General features: G+C 40.3%; 2 protein-coding genes across 3 annotated transcripts in view; one reads left to right on the top strand and one right to left on the bottom strand.

The window, feature by feature from the left end:
* Window positions 1-24: 24 nt before the first annotated feature.
* On the bottom strand, window positions 25-22,312 carry PDSS1 (decaprenyl diphosphate synthase subunit 1). Of its 2 annotated transcripts, XM_057384097.1 has the most exons (11): window positions 22,022-22,312; window positions 20,467-20,531; window positions 19,606-19,729; window positions 19,111-19,241; window positions 12,222-12,363; window positions 11,591-11,702; window positions 11,393-11,502; window positions 4,779-4,859; window positions 4,489-4,602; window positions 1,053-1,133; window positions 25-313 (listed from the first exon to the last, which is right to left on the bottom strand). In XM_057384097.1, exons 1-11 carry the CDS (start codon window positions 22,310-22,312, stop codon window positions 173-175), a joined length of 1,392 nt encoding a protein of 463 aa, XP_057240080.1. In that variant the 3' UTR covers window positions 25-172. The 2 variants fall into 2 exon arrangements, with proteins under 2 accessions (XP_057240080.1, XP_057240086.1); XM_057384103.1 differs by lacking the exons at window positions 19,606-19,729; window positions 20,467-20,531; window positions 22,022-22,312 and adding an exon at window positions 13,871-13,965 and having other exon boundaries at window positions 19,111-19,147.
* Window positions 22,311-22,538, top strand: part of LOC130584251 (protein adenylyltransferase SelO-like) — a 26,132-nt gene continuing 25,904 nt past the window's right edge. Inside the window, exon 1 of the mRNA XM_057384116.1 lies at window positions 22,311-22,485. Within this exon, the coding sequence (XP_057240099.1) occupies window positions 22,311-22,485 (175 nt within the window). The remainder of the gene's footprint in view (window positions 22,486-22,538) is intronic.

The raw sequence follows: 22,538 nt of genomic DNA, 5'->3' as shown, positions 1-22,538 counted from the left end.
GCAGTAAAACACTTTAAACTYTTGTTTAAAAAAAAGAAAACTTCAAAAAAAAGAAAAAGGTTTTTTTTTAAAAAAATAATTTTTGGTAGCTTGTGTTGGAAGCAAGTAACTTTTGAAATAAATGTAGGCACAGTCTGGTAAGTAGCTGCCAGAATGAGTGGAAGGAGTTCTCTCACTTGTCTCGCATGAGAACCATTTCTGTCAGGTGCACCAGGGCCTCTCTCTCGGGGGACGGCCGCAGCTTGCGGATCTCACGCGTGGCGGCRTGGCAGTAGCGCTGGGCGAGGTAGGTCGTTTGCTGCACACCATCACTCTGAGGAAAGGAGACACAGAAAGGGGATGGGAGACCTGATCAGCCTCCTCCTGCCTTTTGCCTCTTCCAGTTACAGGGTGAATTTTTTAAGGTCAGTAAATACCCTAACACATTATATTCTGAAGGGGAAAGGAAGAGAATTCATTCTGTAATCATGGAATCCCATATACCTTCCCCAAACTATCAAAATAGTAAAACTCATCCATGCTAAATGTAAGTGTACTTACAAAACAGTACTGGTATTAATAACATAATAGAAATTAATGGTGTAACCTTTCCCCTCCTGCCCTAAATAGAGATGTACAAAAAAACCCATGCTTCTGAAAAAGAGGTATTAATTTTGCAGACCATTACTCACTCTTTTTAGATGAGAGTCAATTAAAACTGGTATGGGGTGTGCACTGCACACTGACTGACTGACTGGTAATTACAAGCCACTTATACCAGCCGATGGATACAGCTACGGCTCAGCTAAAAGAACAGAGTTCATGCGCGTGAGCTTTTTTCTTATTATTATGTGGATTTCATGCTATTGGAGGAAAAAAAAATAAGCTCTTCAGTGCCCCTAGCATTTCTGCTAGAATACTGTGCCAGTAGGAGAGCTGAAGTATTCTAACCTGGCATTGTGCATTGCATGCTACTCAGCAGCCATTTGACAAGGCAGCCTTGCTTTTTTACTTTGGAGACAATGAATTGTCTGAGCAGCAGGGACAGCAGAAATACTTTTTATCAGTCTTACCTGCAACACATATTTCCGTGCACGTTCAACATCTCCTGGCTTACTGAATCTCCTCATTATCATAGCATTCATTTCTGGAAACTAAGCACAAAGGGAGAAAGGTTTRTCCTTGCTTTTGAGTGGTTTTCCTTGTAGCTTCCTGCCATGCTAAGATCAGTATGACTCCAAAGTACAGCCCTCTTCCCCTGTCATTGATGTTATCACAGGTATAGCTTTAGGTTCATACCTGCAGCCTGCACAGGGCTACAGTACAGCAGAGCCCAAGCATTTAAAACTTTAATGGTCTGGCTCTGCTGGCTGTAGCCAGTTGGTAGTAGAAGTCAGCACCTGCCATTTTATCATATTAAGCAGATGCTACAGTGTGGTAATTTCTGATGTGGCTACTACCTGGTGTATAATCTGCATCAGATATTCTTCTATCACCAGTGAGGGTTAGTGTTGACACTCTTAGAAGAWGCACTTCTTCCCCACATGTACAAAAGAACCCAGGATGTTTGTTGTGGCAGCATTGCACAGTTCAACTTGTAAAAGCCACTCATGGTAACTTTGGCTGTTACATCCACTTATGTTTTCCATTGTGCTGGTATTTTATATACACCAACTCTGTTTGAGGAAAACTCACAACAGATTTTCTTTTAATAACAGAAAAGAAGTCAACTATTGTTTTCAGCCATGTGGCACTTGTAGTTAGCACTTCATGCTCAATTCCCTAAAGCAGGTAGTTATTAGTTGTATTAAGATCACATCACTCATCTGAATATGCAGCCTCTTTCTTCAGACAGCCTAGAAACAGAAAAACCTAGTGCTTAACTAAGGCCTGAACTCAAGGCAGCTACTCTACAGAAGAATTCTTTTTAAAGGAAAGAGCTGCTTGTTCATCTTGTGTGAAAGTAGAGTCAAACAAAGATGATTTTATTGCATACACTTGTAAACAATGCTCTGCTTTCCTTGCGCACCTTTGGTTCTGAAACTGCAGCTTTACAACCTTGTTCAGGTATGAATATGTAGCACTCCTCTGTTGTGGCATTTTCCTATTACTCATACATAGTCTTGGAGATACGTTCAGGTTAGTGCTGATTCATATTTTATCTAAAAGAGTAAGTCATGGATTTTTCTAGATCCTAGTTTCCTTCCCAGGTAATGACAATTTAATTGCAGTGTTCATGCAATCCATTTTCACATTATTCATATTTACAATTATATAGGATGTATATGGGATCACTTTTTATATTTAAGCACTAAAGGACAGGAAACCCCCAAACTTGTAAGGCAGAGCTGTTATTAACTCTGCCTATTTAGTGGGCAGCACATCAGCCTTTGACAGCAATGCTTATAATAAAAATAAACCCTCATTCTATAACTTAAGAGTAGCTTTAGGATTAGCATATACTAGTGTATTTCCTTAAAAAATAAATGGCGTGCGTTTTTTTCTACTGAGTGACCAAATTTTAAATACTGAACAGATAGGTTTCTTATCAAGTTAAACATTTTTTTCTTAATATTCTAATGCACCAAGAYGTATTTCAGAGAGAGGGGAGAGGACAGGAAGAAAAGACATCTGTCACTGAAGATGCAGAGCACATTAAAAACCAACCAATGTTTGTCAGGGAGACCAACTCGAGTACCTGCTACATGAAAGGACAGCAGTAATACTAATCTGAAAAGACAGCCTATCATTAATAAATACATTTTGGAGTGTCTTGAAGTTCTGCCTCCTCAGTTTTTTTTTCTCAGATATAAGTGTCTTTTAGTAGCAGSACATGTAAGTGTCTGTTGAAGCTCCACATTTTTTAGCACTTGTGCTTTGGTTATGTATCAGTTAAGTCTGTAGTGCTGTTCTTCCAGTTTGTTGAAAGCAGCAGGAAATTATGAGCAAAGAAGCCTTTTCATGAATGCAGAAACTTAATAAGATGGTAAAGTTATCTTTCAATGCAAAAATAACACTTCCCATCCTTCAAAGATGTGAGGAAAAGCATTTAGAAGTCACCTACAAAGAACAAGATTTTAAACTAGGACTGCCAAATTTTCTTTTCTTGTATTTCTGTATGATGAACTAATTAATCTTGTAAAACTAATTAAAAGTTCAAAGTCACAGACAGACAACCCAAACAAATTAATAAAGCATAATTTTGATTTAAAAATTGGAATATTCAACACCCACGAGACAGTGAATGTCACCCATTCTCTGCCAAAACTGAGTAYTTGCAATATGCTTTGTTTCTTTCTACATGTGGCTTTAGCACACACAAAAGCAGTTCCATGATTCCATCCTCTCTCTCTATCTCCGACTCTTACTGTTCTTTYGATGGCTACAATTGCTGATGGCACAATTCTGAAATAATGATTCAAGAATATGCTTGTGAAGACGAGTAAGTGGGGTGACACTGAGGACATGGAGAAGGTTGTTCTCATTATGCATTCATCTGCTTTGTCAATTGGCTGATAGTTTGTGCTTCCCTGTCTTTTCTGAGATCTGGATCCTTGTAAATGCCCAAAGGATAAAGAAGCAAACAGATGTGAATGCTCCACCTCCCCCCACCCCAGGCTCTTTAAGAGAGGGAAGTAAATGTCAAAGTTGTTTTTTTTAAATGATTTAAAACTTTTCCCATGTCAAGCTCTAAGCAATTCCACTGAGAGATCAGAGATGAGAGCTCTGCTGGAACTAACTGTGCCAGTTTTTGTATCACACTGTGAAGCCTGGTAGGGTAGAAAGGACTGCTTTTTAAGTCCCAAATTTGCTTTCTTCTGGTGAACAAGACACTTGAGTAAGGGGAATTAAACCAGGTTTTTTACACATTTATGGATTAGCACCAATTTTAATGTTCTTTTTGTGCTGCTCACAGTTGTTTTTTTTTCTGCTCCTCCAAATTATTTTTAAGGCACTGAAAATCTTGACCAATTTTGAGCTTGTTTTATGTATGACACTCCTTTTTCTCTTATCCAGCCTTCAGACAGGAAAGCTACCCATGTTTGTAACTGGCTAATACTTGAGGACAAAGAGATGAAGAGAATCAAATCCAATAAATAAAGGTAACCACCTAGAAGCAAGGCAGGGATTTTAATTCCTGGCGTCTGGATGGATACAAAGCCCAGATCTAGGCAAAAAAAACCTACATACATAGTCAAGCCAGGGAAGAACAAGATGTCTCAAGAGAGAACACAAGCAAGAAGCTGCTTCAGAATAACCTACAGAAAATGTGCTAAAACTCTGTGAATATCTACAAGAGCCTAATAGTAGAGTTGTGCAGGAAGGTGTTTCTCAGCCTGACAGAACTTGAGTGTGCACACAGAATCCATCTGATCTTGAACAAATTGATTTGTCACATTTGCCGAGGCCACACTCATCACTGACACAGGAGATTTGATGTTTCAGCTGATTCTGTGAGGAATGGTTTACACTTTTTTATTTTGAGGAAACCCYTTTCTGCTCACTTACCTGTCTACAAGCAAACAAGACAGGGCCTGTGGCTAATCCAAGCTTGAGATCTGCTGCTGTTGGTTTCCCCARTCGGTTGGCACATGATGTAAAATCCAGCACATCATCTATTAGCTGGAAAAAATAAATACATGGTTTAAAACTTTCTTTTTGAAAATTGGAACTAAATACAGAATAATCCTTGTTAAAGACAAGATTTGTAGGAAGAATTAAGACAGCCCACTCTGATTTCTAAGGCACTTTGGAGAAGTTTAGATTTTAGATTCCATTTAGTTCAACAAAAACGCTACCTGAAAAGCTATGCCAACGTTTTTTCCATACTGGTATGCAATCTCATGAACTTTGGGATCAGGGCAGCCTAGAATTGAAACCTGAAAAGACAAAAACCCAAGTAAATAGAAAGCTTTAGTTAGCATCCACTTTTAGCCCCTGACCATAGGTCTGACAGCCAGCACAGGCAGGAGGAATCTGGCACAAGCAAAAAAAAGCTGATTTCGGGCACATTCTTGCTTATCTCTGTTCATGGAGACACAACTAGCCAAGCTTACTAGAAAACAAGAACAGCAGTGCAGTATTAAAACARCATTCAAGTCTGCAAAGAGATGAGCTTCATTAAATATTTATCAGACTTAGAAATTATAATGGAAGGATAAAGAGAGAAGAAATGTTGATGCAGGGTAGTAGTCATATACAGCCCAGTGATGGGGAAATCAACCTAATTACATAYTTAAATCAGCCAAGGGATAATTGGAGGTCAGACAACAGATAAATAGACATTACATGTCTCATAAAAGATCACAAAGCTGGGTATGTTGAACCCAGTACAGGAGSGGCAGTTGGGATAAGGACAATTATTTTTAAGGTGATGATAACTGTATCTGACTTGCTCAGGAAGATGAGTTGATTAGCTTGCAGGCAAGGGTRCTGATGGATAATTAGTGGCAAAGAAAAGACAGCAAATGAAGAAAGCACACCAAGCTGACAAAGATAAACAACATTTTACTTGAATGTCCAATCAACTACTTGAGAGACAGAAATTTTGCTGAACAAATCCACAAAACTAAAATACAGGACACTAAGGTTTGAGAATTAATATTTTGCTTCAAAGTAAGAGCATTTATGCTTTTTGCATTTACAACTGATTATACATTTCACAAAATGAGGTTGGTGAAATTTAAATACTCAGATTTATTTAATCCTTCAATAAAYGAACTCGGAACAGGGGACAAAAAGCCACCCTGGTTTATTGCAGACATTCTGAATCTGCTATGACTAACGCAAAGAGTGAAAATGCATTTTACTTAAGACTAAAAATACATGCTAAGAAAGCCACATAATATAAAAATACATATGTATGTATGTGTGCACATATATATAAATATATATATATATATAAATATATATAAATACATAGATATATAAATTCCTCTTTGAAWCTATGTAAGGTAGGATCATAAAAAGCTCCAATCCCCAAACCAAACCCAAATTAGAAGCAACTCCAGTAGTAGCGTTGAAGGTGAATGTGAAGATGGAAATAAACAACATTATATCCTAATAAATGTGAATCAACTTGCACAAAATGAGAGATTACTTCATGCATCAGTGCACTTCATATCTGAGCATCAGAACTTCCCAGTAAAAACTTGCATCTATGGATAATAACTAAACCCCAGAGGAATCCGGATGAGAGAGGAATTAACAGCATCATACATTCTCCAATTTTATTTAAAAGGACAGTATAGCAGGAAAATAATGCTACTTATCCCTAATAATCATACAAAATCCTCAAGGCTGTTAAACAGAGTGAACTGCAAATATGAGATATTTAAATAGATGTTGCTAGAGACTATCAAAGTGGAACATTTTGCCCTTTGATCCTCCTTTTGATGCTTGTATATTAAATAGCAGTATTTGCCCAAAGACCTAACATTTGAATGCTTCACATAAAATCACATAATATCAGCAAGGCAGAGAYTGCATCTACCCTGTTTCAATGAAATCCTTCCCTACCACCACATTTCATTCCATGTGGAGGATTAAAATATGGAATTATGACAAAATCCTGGTTAATGGCAAATGGTTAGAGTGGCCACTAGCTGGGTAAGAGGAACTGTCATGTGAAGAGYTTCCTCATTTAATCTGAAAGGTCATTTCTTGTTCATAGACAAAAATAAGACCAAAAAAAAATTTAAATTTTCAGATTTGATTTGCCAGTAATCCTCAAGCAATAGCTCATCCTCAAGTCATCCAAAACCTCTGACCATGACATCATAAACCTGCAATGATTGAGTCGTGTCCAGCAGGGAGTTCCTTCAGGATGCACTTTCTCAATCTGCTTTTGTAGATTGTTGCCCCCAGCTGGACACTGGCTGGGCTGCAGCCAGGCAGCCTGTCAGTCCCACATGGACTTGAACTGGAGCTGTAGTGGGATAATGTACTGGGATAATGTACTGGGGTCATGTACTGGGGTAACAGCATGCATCTGCAAATACGAATGAGGACAACCAAGTCAATACAGGGACATGTATTTAGAGGATCAAGCTGCCGCTTTGAAAATACCCTATAGCTCCCCAAACAGATATGACTGGTTGATGACAAATCTTCCAAGAATTCAGGCTTGTCCTCCACTAAATCAAGATGAAAAATCTTTCCTAATACTGAGTGGAACAAATTCTTTGAATTCAAAAGGCAAGATTCTTTGAATTCAAAAAAGCAAGACAATCTGCTTGGTGTAATTTCAAACACACTTTTCACGATGAAAAGTTGTTTCTGTTAAATTATGAGARACTATAAACTAATTTTGCCTCTTTACTGAATTTCACATCCATAAAATRTATCATCAGCTCTGGGTAGATACATTCTGCTCTATATTTAATATGGCATCTGGAGTTGAAAGCACTTGCACATCTCCACCAGTGCTCTCTAGGTCTGAGAGGAAAATCTGCTGCTGGGCCAGAACATGCTTGAATAAACACTACAAGAGATGTTTGTTYTTGCACTCCTGGATTTGTGGACTGTATGGGAAGGAAAAGGCTCTAAAATCTTCCCATTTCCCAGCCTTTCTCCTCCATGCCCATCTCCACAAGCAGTCAGGTTCCTGCCTTCTCACTCTTGGCTCATCCACCACTTTTTTTCTAGACAGGAGGAGTGTTTCTCTTTCCAGGAGAGTCACAGAATAGTTTAGGTTGGAAAGTCATCTGCTCAAAGGAGAGTTTACTTCATAGTTAGATCAGGCTTCTCACAGCTGTGTCCAGTTGATTTCTGAGTATCTCCAAGGATGAAAAATCCCACACTGTCTGAGCTACTTGTTGCAATGTTTGACCAATTTAATGGAGAAATTTTTCCTAAAACCCAATTGAATTTCTCCACAGCACAACCGGTCCTTTCACTGCATCTCTTCACACTCTCTATGCCCTCCAATTACAAGCTGGAGACAGCAAGAGGATTCCCCCTTTGCCTTCTCTACTCCAGACTAAAACCAGCTCTTGGCACATCACTTGCTCCAGCCCCTGGCACATCACTTGCTCCAGCCCCTACCCTCACGGGGGCCCTTCACTGAACTCCCTCCAGAGTGTCCCTGTGTGTCCTGTATGGGGGAGCCCAGCCCTGTGGTCTCACAGCCAGGCCTGGACGTGCTGCTGCATTGGCAGTGCTGCACACTCCTCGTGTTCATCCTTCACTGCTGCCAGGAATGCCACTGACTTCCTCTGCTCCTCAAACCTTCCTGGGAACCYCTCTTGAGGAGGGGGTGATGGAGGCCACCCTGGGAGAGGGAGATGTCTGCACAAGGCAGACAACTATCATGTCCTGAGTCTGCATTTTCATGCCTTTGACTTTTTCTCAAGTAATAAATATTTTAACAGGTTAACCAAGTACTTGTTTATGCAGAGTTGTACTTTTCAGTAATGAAGATTATCTGCCTGAATATATGTCATATACTTATTCTAATCTTTTTCACAGCAAACTTTATAAAGAAGAAACACCCCCAAAGGACTTACTGTATTTTAAATAATAAAGAAGGAGATTTACTGGCTGACCATAATATCTGATACTACTGATGCTATACATAATGCCACATCTGCCATTGTACATTAATGCAGTCTGCAGGCCCACCTGGGCTGGGAGGATTCAGTTCTGCTGATGGGTGTCAGAGGTCTTATTTTCCTAGACATCAGTTCCACACGCTGGTAGGGCTTTCTGATGGAGCCCTGTGCACACACCACACACCAAACTAGGAACCAGTTACAGCAGAAGCTCACAGCTAGATCCAGACTTGCAGACTATTGCTTTCTTCAGTCCCTTCCACAGCCCTGCCTTGCACATGGATGCACAAGCCTCCTCCTAATACAGAAATCAAGAATCTCTAGTTCAAACTTACGCTTACTTCAAAGCAAGCATGATTTAATCCCTCATCTGAAAGTGTACTGTGCAAAATATAACCAGTTTTATGAGGCTCAGAAATTCACATTATGGCAGGGTTTAAAAAACACAGAAAACCTGMGCAAGTTATTTTGCTATCTCCAGCTGGCCTGGTGACTAAACAGAAATTCCACTTCAGCTTTATTGTTTCTGAATTCTTGAACTAAAGTCACCTCATGTTTCTCTGAAAAATGCCTTGCAGTAACYAAGGCTTCAGTGACTCTCTGGGCCATCTGCCACTGTTTCCTTTCACAATACACTTTGATTRAAACTTGGATACCCCCATGCAGGACTATTGTAGAAATAAACTGGAGACTGGGATGGCTCTTAACATCCTGAACAGACTGTTATGTTTTTAAGTCCTAACTTAAAGGATTTTATTTTAAACGCAGTAATGCTTTGATGGTACAAACTGTATCTATTAGAGTRTATCTCTTGTTCAGACATTTTTCCAGGAATACTCTATTCTTCCATTTCTAAAGCATGGCACSATGAAATTCTAAGGTGCCACCTGAACTTGTTTGACATCTTCTTTCCAGTTAATGCTTGTATTTTACTTAACCAYAGCAATAAATCAGTTCTCCCTATCATTAACAGAACTGAACTGCTTTTAAAACCCATAATCTCTCCCTTTAGTTTTGTCCCTGAAAACAAGACATGAATACTCTTGATTCCCTAACTCAATTTCCTTTCTAGCTAGAACTGATGATCCTGCTTATTATTTTTTTTCTACAGAAAACAGAACTCCCTCCTGATTCCATTTCCTCAGTAGCCAAAGCCATCTAAACAAAAATATCTCAACACCCACATGCACCAAAACCCCCCAAATCCCAAACAAAAAAAATCCCTTTTAGCTGCTGTCAACAGAGCTCTCCTAATCCATGCAGAAAGAAACTGAGGGAGACATACATATTCAACTCATTGGTACTATGTGCAGCAAGTAAGGATTTCCCATAAAGACAGRCATTCCCTCTTGGTTTTCCTTTATAACACAAATTTTACAGCATATAAAATTCCAGCAATTCAGCAAWGGAACAACTCAGACCAGCCACTAGAAGAAAAGCAGCCAAACATYCCCTTCACCAGCATTACAACTTCAATCTCGAGGGAAGTGCTTAAATCCTTAGCTCTTTCAAGTCATGAAAACGAAAAAGCTTAAATTAGCACATATGTAAGGAGAAGCCACCCAGTGATTTCTTTAGATTTTAAAGAATCCAAAATATTATTTTAGAGTGTCAAATTGAAAATTAAAACTCGTGTTTTTACTGAGGTAACAGAGTAATGCGATCCTCTTTACTAATCCAGGTGCCTACTGATACAAAAWAGCACTTGCAAAAGAAAATTATCAGGGTCACATTGCCATTAATACAAACAATTCAGAAGACTTAATTTCTTTCCTCCAACTAGAATGAAAGCTATTTTCCCTCCCCCAAAATCTGYGTGCCTCATTCTATGTGATCCTTTTGATATAAGCAATTTTCAACTGCTGTCTGTTGCACAAATGTACCAGTTCTCTGAGAACAAAGGAAGATGATTAACACTAGCACAGATTTTTAGTCTAATTCTCTTAGAACTCCCTCTTGCTATAGAATCCATCAGTTACACTGCCTTTCACTAAAAGGAGTAAAACTCTCTTTTGGGTGAGATTATTACCCACCTTCATTTTCTGCACTAAAATGGAACATGTATTTTTCAGTAAGAACACAATCTTGAATTGYATCTTTTTGTGATCAAGTAACAGAACTGTGTAACAGGGTGGATATAGCAACTGATGCTTAAAGCCCCCCAGACAAATCAAGTAGTACATGCTTCTGTTTTTTCACAATATGATGAAGAGATRCCAGGAAAAYGTTTTTCACCCAGAGGGTGGCTGGGCACTGGAACAGCTCCCCAGGGAAGTGGTCATAGCACCAAGCCTGACAGAGCTCAAGAAGTGTTTGGACAACACTCTCAGGCACAAAGTATGATTCTTGGCGTGTCCTGTGCAGGGACAGGAGTTGGACTTGATGATCCTGACAGGTCTCTTCCAACTCAGCATATTCTGTGATTCTATGAATTAATTGTTTCCTCCCACTGTTACCATTTAAGGTCTCACTCAGCACCAATGAGTAGGGCCAGATGCCAAAGTCAAATTATAGGCTCAAAAATGAYGAACTGAGATTAAAACCACTGTCTCAAAGTTGCAGAATTTCTTAAATTAAAGACTATTACTGTTTTGATTATTTGAAACTTATTTTGATTCAAATGAGATTAACAACAAATCAGTGTATAAATAAAAAATGCAAAGAAAAGTTAAAACCAGTATTGGAGGCTACACAGCTGAACTGTGATAAAATTCACAATCTCAAACCCATTGACATTCTGGCAGAATACCATTTCAAGGGTTTGCTTTGGAGGATCTCCAGAGCAAACAGCAGTAACTAGGGGTTTAGCTGTGAAGCTTACAGTATGGTATGTTAACTTCAGAAGAGACAGACGTACATACTGCTTTACAACTGTTTGCTATCAGACTCGCCGTCTTCTTAAAAGTCTTCTCGAGGTAGTGAGCAAATCTCTCATTCTCATTTTCCTTGGAACCCAACTGGAGGAATTCACCTAAAAGGTTACACAGATGGGAGGTTTTATTTGTGGGTTTACTGCTAAAGCAAGCAAATCTGAAGATAAAAATAGGAAAAGACCTTACCACGCACCAGATCTTCAATCACCTGAGTTAGAACAGAGATGATAGTGGTATTTCCAATTCGTGCTAAAGCTACAGAAGCAGCTGAGAGGATGAAGTCACCAGCGAGAACAGCCTAAGAAAAACAACAACAAAAGTTGATCCCTTAAGCCTTTTCCTGTGTTACTACAGATAGTACAATATCCTTTATTTGTCAGATCTACTCATATCACATAACTTTCCTACATAATGCACAAATATCTCATTGTAAGAGAGAAAAACCAGATAACTAAACAAAGAAATTGGAATAATTTTTTAAACCCTATCTTATAGTGCTGTTTATATTTTTCTGTTTTAAGCACTGTCCTCCCTGTATGTAGTACCTGAACATGATTTGCCTATGAAGTTTTTTGAACATTACTTCTCTAACTGGCCATTCTCTTGAACCAACACTTACACACTTCCATCATTCATTATCTAATGCTTCCAACAGTTYAGAAAATGAAAACATGTTTGTCTCACCCACAAACTGTGCACACCTCTTCATATTTTTCTGACATATCCCAAGACCTAGGGATAGTAACATTACAAACCTCTAGGTATTTGTGCTCTACTGAAACTCAAAGGCAAGTCTTGYACTTATTAGTGAACTCACTTTCCTCTCTCCCCAGATTTGATTAAGTGTTCTTTTTCCTCTGCGAGAATTTGCATCATCAATAACATCATCATGAACCAGACTGGCTGTGTGGATCATCTCAGCAATTATGGCCACAGARCGCTGGCTTGCATGCACCTCCCTAAAATAAAAAACAGGAACTGTCAAAATTAAATCAATTACATATGCTACAATACACTAAAAAAAACTCTATTGAAAACGAAACAAAAAATAGTTTCTCTGAAAACAGATGTCACAGCTTTTTCATGGTCTGACCCCCTTCTTTCAAACCTGGAATTAGGAAGACAAGAGAAAGTAAGATGACATTAAGTACAGTAAGTGCAGAGGGATGTGTCTGTCCTTATTGGCCTGTTTCTACATTGCTGCTTTAACAACACTGCAAAACTCCCGTGTTACTGACTTCAATCCCTCTAAATCCAGACTGCAATAAATAGCACAGCATCAAGGATGCTTGGCTCCAAGAYTGAAAGCTGGAAAACAGCAGACAAAAGAATACCAGGCAGCTTTATAGATGAATTTTAAGTTTTCCTTATTTTTGTGTTGCTCTACCCACAAACCTGGCATGACAAACTCTCTAAAGCTGGATAACTACTAACCAGCAATCTGGAAAGATCACAAGGCACAGAAACCTGTATTCTACATTTGAAAGGCATAACTCATGGATCTTATCCTTTATGTTATCTGATTACCTTAAAACCTCAGAGGTTCTTCAGAAGCCTGAGGAATTAACTAGAATTACACTGCAACCATTTTAGGAATGTAAACACCAACTACCTAACACTAGGAATTCAGCCTTTGGGAAGCTCTAACACTGATGATTCAACTCTCAGTAGTTCACACCTACCTCATGTTTTAAACTAGGTGAAAAGAAGGTAATGGAAGAACACAGAAGCAATTATCTCTGAAACAAGACTGGTGAAAAGCACATAAAAGACCCAACCTAGCTTACACTATATCTCCCTTAGTATAGAACTGCCACTRTCTTGTTCTAGTATCCATCTTGTGTTCTCATCATGGGTTATGGTGCAGGATCCCAGATATGGCTCTCCCAGTCAGTCTTGCCTCATAGGTGTAACAAGCCCATATGGACATTTTAAAAACCCATACACAAACCAGTAAAACAAACAAAAAAAAAAACACAACCAAAGAAGAAAATTACTTCTGATTTATAGAGACCCTACTTGTGGTATACAGACAACACAAAAAATCACACTATTTTTTTGAGCAGAACAGAAAAAGAACTAAAACAAAAGATGATAATTTTAGTTTAGCTGAAGGGAATTTAAAGCCTTCCTGCACTGCCTATGTCCATTAAAATGTAGTGATTAATCACACACTGAAAGAACATCTTGCAGTCTGCTGACACAACACTGTGTTCTGACACCTACCTCTATACAGAATTCTTCACTGGTGTCAGTGGGAGTTTTACATCCTGAACAATAGCAGGACAAATGGGTARCTCATAGACTGTGAATATATGGCTTTTACACAACAGAAGATAAGAGCTGGAAACCTTCATGGCTGTTTGAAGGCAAGTCTTAATGTGAACTAGTAATTTAATCAAATGCTAGTTCAGTGTAAATAGTTTTCCAAAATAAACTACTTTTACTAAGTAGGAGAAAACTTACCTTCAAAAAACTGTAAAGGTCTCCAGCCTCTTTCATGCACTGTTCTCCTTTTGGGGATTCCCTTTTTCATTAATTATGTCAGCAGACTGGATTTCCTGCTGGGAAGCAGCAGTAAATGGCAACACTCACTGTCACACTGAAATATTTCAGTAGTATGAAGACAACACAAAACCAGTTATTTCAAAAGCAGGTTTTGAAAAGTTCTGCATTATAGTGTATTTCATCTCTGACAATGACTAAAAATGGCACAGGAATRCTCATGGTTCATGTGTCTGGTTTCCAGAATGTTGTATCAAATGTGATAATTTAATCTGAAGGGTTTTTGAAACTACTATTTCCACAAAGTCTCAAGCAACATTCTTCCCATTGCTGGCAAAAAAATGTCTAAAATACTTTCCTATATGCACCTTGTGAGACTAATTCTAAATCAGAGCACACCTATTTTAGGGGAAAACACACAAACCCCCMAGATCCTTCTCATTCCCTGCCATTTTTCATTCAGCTTCTCCTGCAAAACAAAAGCAAAAAGTGGCAGTAACTCAAGTCAATAGATAACAGGGTCCCCACAGATCCTGTAAGTGGAAAGATGCCATTTTTAGATCATTCTTAAAGACACCCCATGATGATGTATATTTACACAGATGTTTTATACAACTGATCATATTCTGTTTTTCAGTAGGATCCCTAGCTTGATTCAGTGATATAGTTTTATAGATCTACTGTACCCTGAGATGTTTTCCTTTACAGAACTTGTTTCATGAATAATGAACAAACCAAGGTTGACCATACAGGTTAAAAAACCCCAGATATCTCACTCCAAATATCCCTGTCCAAAACCAAAMCAAAACAAAAAMCAACCAAAAGCACCCAACAGTGGTGAGGCGGGAACTCAAGACCACACAAACCACATTTTACCACAAAGAGCTTGGAGGCAAGTCAGTAAATATTGCCAGGTTAAGGAGAGGAAATAGAGGTTGCAAAATTTTTGTGTAATGGCCAGAGTCCTCCAAGCACCGTTCTGCTTTTAAGGCCCTGTGGCCAAAAGAAACAACCATCTCAGAAAAAGTCTGTGATGCAGAAAAGCACTACAAACCAGGGGAAGCACAGAAAATGCATGTGTTAACACAGGAGAAAACTGCAGAGCAGMTGACACCACAGGCTTCTGACAACAGTTTGGAGGAGTGAAATAAATGGGAACTAAGGTTGCTGGCAGGTCCTATCTTTACRAATTATTCTACTGAGTTTAGCCAGGTCGTTATATTTGTTTCTTTCACTATTCTGGTAAGTTTATTTCCCTTTTCTCCCCCTGAATTCTTTATGCTCACTATTTTCTCTACTGTCTCTGTACTTCTTTGTCCCTCTCTTATTTGTCTCTCTCATTTGGGTTGCAGAAAAAGAAATAAAAASCCTTATTTGAGAACACCTTTGAGAATACAGAAACAGAAACACTAGGTCCTGTCAGGCTAACTGATAATTCTGTGAAATTCTGCACACAGGTTATGTGAAGAAAAGTCAGTAGAYGTGTGAGATTGAGGGTTTGCATGACCTCAGCTTAAACTATTGACAGCAATTCTTACTCTCACACAAAGCAAAGTTGCTATCAATAAGCAAAAAAGCCACTGCCCAAGGGGCTTAAACACTCAGGGTTGGACTTCTGACACTTAGAATTGAAAGAGAAAAGAAACAATATCCCAGCACAGAACAATTTGAATCCTTTAGTCTCCTACCTTTTCAGTAATAGTTCAGATAATTCTTTATACAACTCTCATTTTCCTTATTATGACCACAATGAAGCRACCTCACTGTAGAAGAACAGTTAAWCTGCTRAGGGWAGAGTAAATACCTCACCTTCCTCAAATCTAAACATAAATTATTATGTCACCTAACCTGCAAGCAGAGCCACATTGGCATTCAATTCCATTCTTTTCAGGGATCTCAGCTATTCTGCTGGGACTCTGTAAAGAGAAAAAGGTCTCTCTGGACTGCCTTGTAAGATTGGGATCTGTAGCCTTATTAAATTGAATCCTGTTGTTTTAACATCCAAACAAGAACAAGTATTATCTTTTTTAAAAGTATTGCACAAAAGATGGAAAAGAAACCCCAAAATGAAAGAGCAGGCAAAAGCATGCTGGGTCCAGCAAGTTATATGACAGYTGAGAATGGCAGCAAGATGAAGCAGAAACTAAACATCAGCAACACAAACCCCAGAGGAAAAATTAAAAAAAAAAAAAGCTAGGGATGAACAGCACAGGATATTGGCTCACCCCACAAGTCTAAAGATACTGAAGGGCAGTGTCTTCAATTACATGTGTGGGAACCAAAGCCTCAACAAAGAAAAACAAGCCTGGGAGAAGAATCAGTATTAACTGAAGAAAAGAATGATAAAATGCTTCAAGGGAAATGGCAACTTGAAAGAGGAAAACCATCTTAAGAAAACATTGGGAAAAGCAGAATGGAAGGCAAGTATTTTTCCCCTCAGATTTGTAGAAGAGTAGCAGAGTTAAAAATATGCAGTATTACCTCTCTACATACACAATTTTCCTCAAAAACAAAGAAGTTGGAAGAAGAATTTGTTACCTGGAGGCAATGCTGCTTTAAGAAACAGCAATAATGAATCAATCACAGTATCAATGTGAACTGAAGTGTATGTATAAACAGAGCAGGGGTAACCAAAGCCTGCTTCAAGAAGCTTAAAAGCAAGAGAAGAAAATTCCCATAAAACTTCATCAACCCACAGGAATTGGGTATTCACAATATGAATGTAAATTCCTTTGGCATGGCCTTGCCAACCCTCAAAAAACGTTGGTCACCATGCACAGTGAAGACYTGTATCAACATATGGGATATTTAAKTACAATCACAGGCCTAGASRAATTGGCACAGGGCACAAAGAGGAAGGTAAATACCCYGAGATTTCATTCCATTCCTTTGCTGAAACATTTCTGTTCTTGCCACTCAGAACTCCATTCTAAAAGCAACACGACAAAGACAATGACTCAGCCTGCTTTATACAAGGTACATTCAGATTATTGAAGAGGCTTTTAAACAGTGAACATATTTCAGAGGTGCTGATTAAAACTGCAACAGATGTACAAGCACTGCCAAATGACACAGGCATCTCTAACTCAGAGGACTTACACCGAGGGCTGGCTACTGCAAAGCAAACACTTGCCCCAGGCATATGTGGCATTTTCTTACTGACATAGGGCAGGTCTCAAAACTGATCCTGATAGTTTTGAGACAGCATAACATGTGGACAAGAATATGTCCATGAGCATATACATATGTCAAAAGACAGCAAAAATGCTTTGAGAATAAAGGTAAATTCAGTCTTTCTACTGCTACTCTCTTTGATTCACTGTTCAACTCCCACACTATATGRCATCAGTTCCAGCCTTCACAGTATTGCACGCATGATTTTGTTCATAAGCCTTTCATGCTACAGGCTAGAAAAAGATAAAAATATTTTTGCCATTATTTTGATTCAAAAGATGCTCCAGAAACTCAGTGTTCCAGTTGTTAAAAGTTTCCTAACTTTCCATCCTCTTAGCAACATAATGCTTTGTCTTGAATAGCTCTTTCACCCTGTTCCTGATAAATTTGTAGATCACAAGTCTTCATTCTTCATGATTATCTTCGCAATCCATGCCTGAAGCTAGCTTCACTTAACTTGTCTGGAATACAGRGATCAGGCACACTGTTGATTTCAGTAAGTGATGTACATTCCTGTAGYTGAACTGGATATACTACAGTTGATGCATGCTAGGATGACTTKGAGGTTTTTCATAGAGAAGGTGGTTGCAAACCACACTGGGGTTACACTCTAATGGGACACCCATAACCCTACAAGCTCAGGCAGAAATTTTTGGTTTATTGTTCTTCCTTACATTTCACCATGGATGGCCGATCATYAAGAAAGTTTCTACCAGCAAAAAGTGCCATCATCACGCTCCTGTTTAACATGTTGAGATCAYTCCTGAAAATATTGTCAGTCAGTGACAAAAGGCATCCCTGAGGATTTTCACAACCAGTGAAAATGCTTGCTTTTGCTATCTCAAAGTCAATGACAAGAAGCAGACGTGAACTGACAAAAGAATCCAGTTGAAGCAAGGTTCATTAATCCTGGATGATGTTTTCCTAAAACAAGGGGAACTGGCACACACAGGACAGGACRCTGCCAGGAAGGTTTTGCTTTCTCCTTCAAAATTATATTCACATATGAGTGGGTACAGGGAGAGGGGCCATCCACACATGCCATGCTCTGAGGTAGTTATCGAGTCCAACAGGGCATYAAACTACTGCTACAGAAAATAATTATGCAAGAGCTCAGAGAAATCCCTTAAGACTGACAAATTAGTCTAGAAACACTTCTGGAAAGGGACCAAAGATTTTCTATTTGAAATTCTATACAAGGCAAGACTGGAAGCATAGCTGGAAGGCAGAGAACACTCCAGCCAACCTCTTTCCTCAAAATTCAAACATACCAGTCAATAGGAACATGTGCAGTGAAGCGTTTGCAATGAGCCAGACTAAGGAGTGATAGAGAGTACAGGCCAAGCATGATGTTCTCCTCAGTTAAAACTGCTTTCCGAAGACAAGTAACTTGGAGATCATAAGGATTACACCATCTCTAAGCTTAGAATCTTACATTAAAGACACTTGCTACTAGAGGGCAAAAAAAMCCCTCTTGACTGTTTTCAAAGTCTCACAGCTTTGAATATAATCACACCACCTACTTAACGGTGTAGTAATTTCTGCATARTTACTAAAAAAATCTATGAAGTTCCCTTCTCAAAGCAAAGTTCTTACCTGTGACCAGAGTTTAATGGGAACAGGAGTGGTTACAAATGAAAAATACTTTTAATTAAGCTTATATATTTCTTTCTATATATTACTTTTAATTAAGCTTATATATATATTTCAAAGAGTATTAAAGGTTCTAATAAAGCATTTATGTAAGAAGCCAGAATTGACTAAAAGCCTTACAAATTACTGTAATTTGGCAACATTATTTATCTTCCACCAGTTACAAGTGCAATATAGTCCACAATGTAACACATGAAAACACTTAATAAAGCCATCAGTTCCTTTTGGACTGACAACTACAAAAATACAGCTTCAAGATGGAACTTCCATTCAGGTTTTACTGAGAAGAATTTTATTTTCATAAAGTATTTTTCAGCAACACATGAATGATAACTTTCAAGTATGATGTGGATATCTAAAAGTGACCGACTCACTTGGAATTATTATGGTGAATGTTGCAAGCCCGAGCCATTAGCACCACAATCATTGGTCGAAAGGCCTTTCCCTTCCCATCAAAGTAATAATCACACATTTCCTTAAGTTCTGCAGCAGAGACAAGCAATTCCTGTAAAAATGACRAGAGCATTTCAGCATAGAAGCACAAAGTCAACCTATTTAATGTAAGTAAAATAGTATGCATGTATAAGGTTATTGCCTGCATTCATTCCACCCAGGGTAAGCTGAAGTTGTTTTCAAAATTACTATGAGTAATCTGAAAGGTAAATGATGCATTCCAGCACCACAAATCAGGAGRAAAAATTGCTTTCTGGTTCTATAAAATATGAGAAATGCTCCTTTTGCCTTCAGTTTAAGTTTCAGACAGTTGTTCATAAATATAAAATGTTCTTCCCACAAATATCCTCCAAATTGATGTTTGCTATTAAAAGCAATCATCACAACATCCCAGAATAGTCACCAAAATCTCTTACCTTTTTAATATCTTCATAGAGATTTTTCAAGTCTTTTCTTCCAAGTTGAAAAGGRTCTTGGTATTTTTCATCACTAATTGTCTTACTGCAGCTGCACAAGTGGGATGTACTTGTATGATGAAACCTGGTGACAGTGTTTATGAAGAGTAGTCTTGTTAAAAAACAGGTTTCCCTGATTCCCCAAATAGAAACATTTGAAAGCATTTCTTTCTCCCCCTTTCTCCCCCTCTCACACAAGATTAAACCAAATTGCTAAAATATATAAAGCCATCAAAACACCCTCTTCAACCAGATAATAAGGTGCAAGGACAGCAAGCTATGTATTGATGATCATAAACCCTTGGGTAGKCTGTTACCTTCTTCCTTCTCAAGAGAGTTTACAAGTTTTCCTCTCTTGTAAACTCCTGGAAAAATATTCCTGACGTAGATTTGAAATTTTTCCCTTTGTACACTCAGCTATATAATAAATTACATCAATACTTTAGGTAGCATGATGATGCTACAAAAGTTCATCAGAAAAGGGTGAAAGCTCCACCTGGATGCCTTAAGATGCATTTAGMTTAGGTGATTTTTTTTTTGTTTGTTTCCTGGATTCAAGTTTATTCTTCTTCTTCTGTTTGTTTTYCTAAAATACCTGTTTTTTTCAACATGTATTTTCTTGCAGCATTCCTGCTTTGCCCATTACTCTCCAGAAGAGACAACTTAGATTCAAACTCAGCACTCCAGCAACAGTCCACACAGAAATACATATTGGAGTGAATAACCTTATTTTCAAAGTTTACAGCTCACAGGTATAACTATCCAGTTCATCCAATAACTATGTCTTTACCCACTACAAAACAATATGAATTGCCAACTTACCGCCAAAATATATTACATATTTTTGGAAACAAGGAAGTTGAACTTCTTTGGGTAAAGTGACACATCTGCACAAAACAAAACCAGGGATAGTTTATTAGAACTTTAAACTGACAGAAAACATTTGACCACAAAAAAATGTATCTATCACCATTGCTCTATTTCTCCATTTTAACAAGCCAGCAGACAAGGGAGTCTCATAATCCCTTTTCATGCCACATGAGACATGAGTGCCAACAGGCACATTGAACTCACAGTTCTGCCCAGGAGCRTTGGACTTTCTCCCCTTGCTGGCCCAGCCCAGGAGGCTTATCAGCTAAATTACCAAAGCTGTTCCACCAAAACCTTGCTTTGGCACTTCAGCAAGCTGCCATTTTCAAACATTCCTTGCCTGGCAGATAAATCTGGACTGCACCAGTCAAGACAGAGAAACAGACAAGAGCTGTTTGTGAACCAGTACGCTAACAGAAAATCATGTCCTTGTTTTCCCCTGAAGCAATTTCAATTCAGTTTGCTGTTTGTATTCTACAACTGACTAGAACTGCCAGAATTCCAGAACCTAACTGCCAAACCCAGCAATCTCTCCAATGATCTCTCCCAGCAGACAGAGCCCAGGAGCCTGGGGGAAGACACCGTCCCAGGTACATGATTCCAGCAGATACAGGCTGAGAAAGGAATGCAGATACAGGCTGAGAAAGGAAGTACAGCTTTTGCTCTGTCCTCGGAGTACTGCCAGGAAGTACGGAGCCCTGCCCAATGCTGGGCTGAACCAACCTAGAATCACTGCAATCCACGTGTTCACCGAACTACCTCTGGAAAAACTCACACAAAAACGCTCAAGGAACCCTGCTCCTCGTGCCTCAACCTGTCCTTGTACGAGGATTTTGATCTCGCTCTCCTTGGACAGTGGGAGAGAAATAAAAGCACTGTAATGGCTCAAGGGCACTCTGCCATCCTCAGTGCTTACACAAGGCCATGCAAGGAGACAGGGAAGGCGAGAAGCCCTAACTTATCACGGATCTGCTGCTGACTTCAGTGGCCAGCTCTACGACTGAGACCTTCTAAGTCGCTCTCTCGGACCTCTCACCGCGTCGTTGTTAAAAATAGCTGATCTCTTTCCACTCTTCCCTCAGTGCGGGCACACACAGACTTCCCTCCTTTCCCCTGCAGCTTAATGCTGTACCAGCGGCCYGTGCGACATGAGGGACACATCCGCCAGAGCACCTCAGCGCGGCCAGCACCGCAGCCCGGCCTTGTGAAGAAGCTCTAAACCACGGCAGCGAGAGAACTGTCCCATTACCACTCACACCGCTAACACACACAAACGCTTTCAGAATCTCACACTAATGAGAACCGCTTCCCCTGCTCCCACCCTTGTGCCGGAATGTAACCTTGCACCGCTCCTGCCCCCAGAAGGACCCCCCCGGCAGGGAGCCGTCCCGGGGCCCTGGCTCTCCCCGGGCGGGAGGCTGCGGAACGCCGAAAGACCGGCGGCCCGGGGTGCCCGCMCGCCCCCCGCCCCATTCATTCCTTGCCCGCCCGGCGCCGCCGCACTCACCGCCGCGCTGGGGGCCGGCGGGGAGCGGGGGCCGGGGCCCGGCACGGAGCCGAGCGGCGGCGCCCGGCGGCACCAGGCGCCGCTCCGCCACCACCACCGCAAGGCCATGGTGTCCCCCAGCCCCGCCGCGCCGGCACCGCCTCCCGGCACCGCCGCGACCCGGACGCGGAAGCCCCGCGCCGCCACCTCCCTCCGGTGGGGTGCCGGGCGGGCACCCCTACGCCCTCTTGGAGGGCGGGTGCCTTCAGGCCGGGTTCGTAGGTGACTCTCGAGGGCGAGGTTTGGGGACATGTGGTGCCGCCCCTGGCTGCCCGCCTGCCTGGCCTGGGGCTGTGTGGCCGCGCTGTGCGGCTCCCGCGGGTTCTGCCCGGCCCCGAACGCCTCCCGCCCCGAGCTGGGGCAGTGTCCGCGGCGCCGGCCAGCGGAGCTCTGCGCCTGGGCCCTGTCCTCCGACAGCCTCCTAGGTACGGCCTGCGCTGCCCGGGGGCTGTGTGCGCCTGTCCCGGGGCTGTGTGCG

Source organism: Malurus melanocephalus, unplaced genomic scaffold (genome assembly GCF_030028575.1).
Source record: "Malurus melanocephalus ecotype Western Australia unplaced genomic scaffold, MMel_1.1 scaffold_14, whole genome shotgun sequence".
In the NCBI taxonomy this organism is placed as follows: Eukaryota; Metazoa; Chordata; class Aves; order Passeriformes; family Maluridae; genus Malurus; species Malurus melanocephalus.
This window is presented reverse-complemented; position numbering and strand designations above follow the sequence as displayed.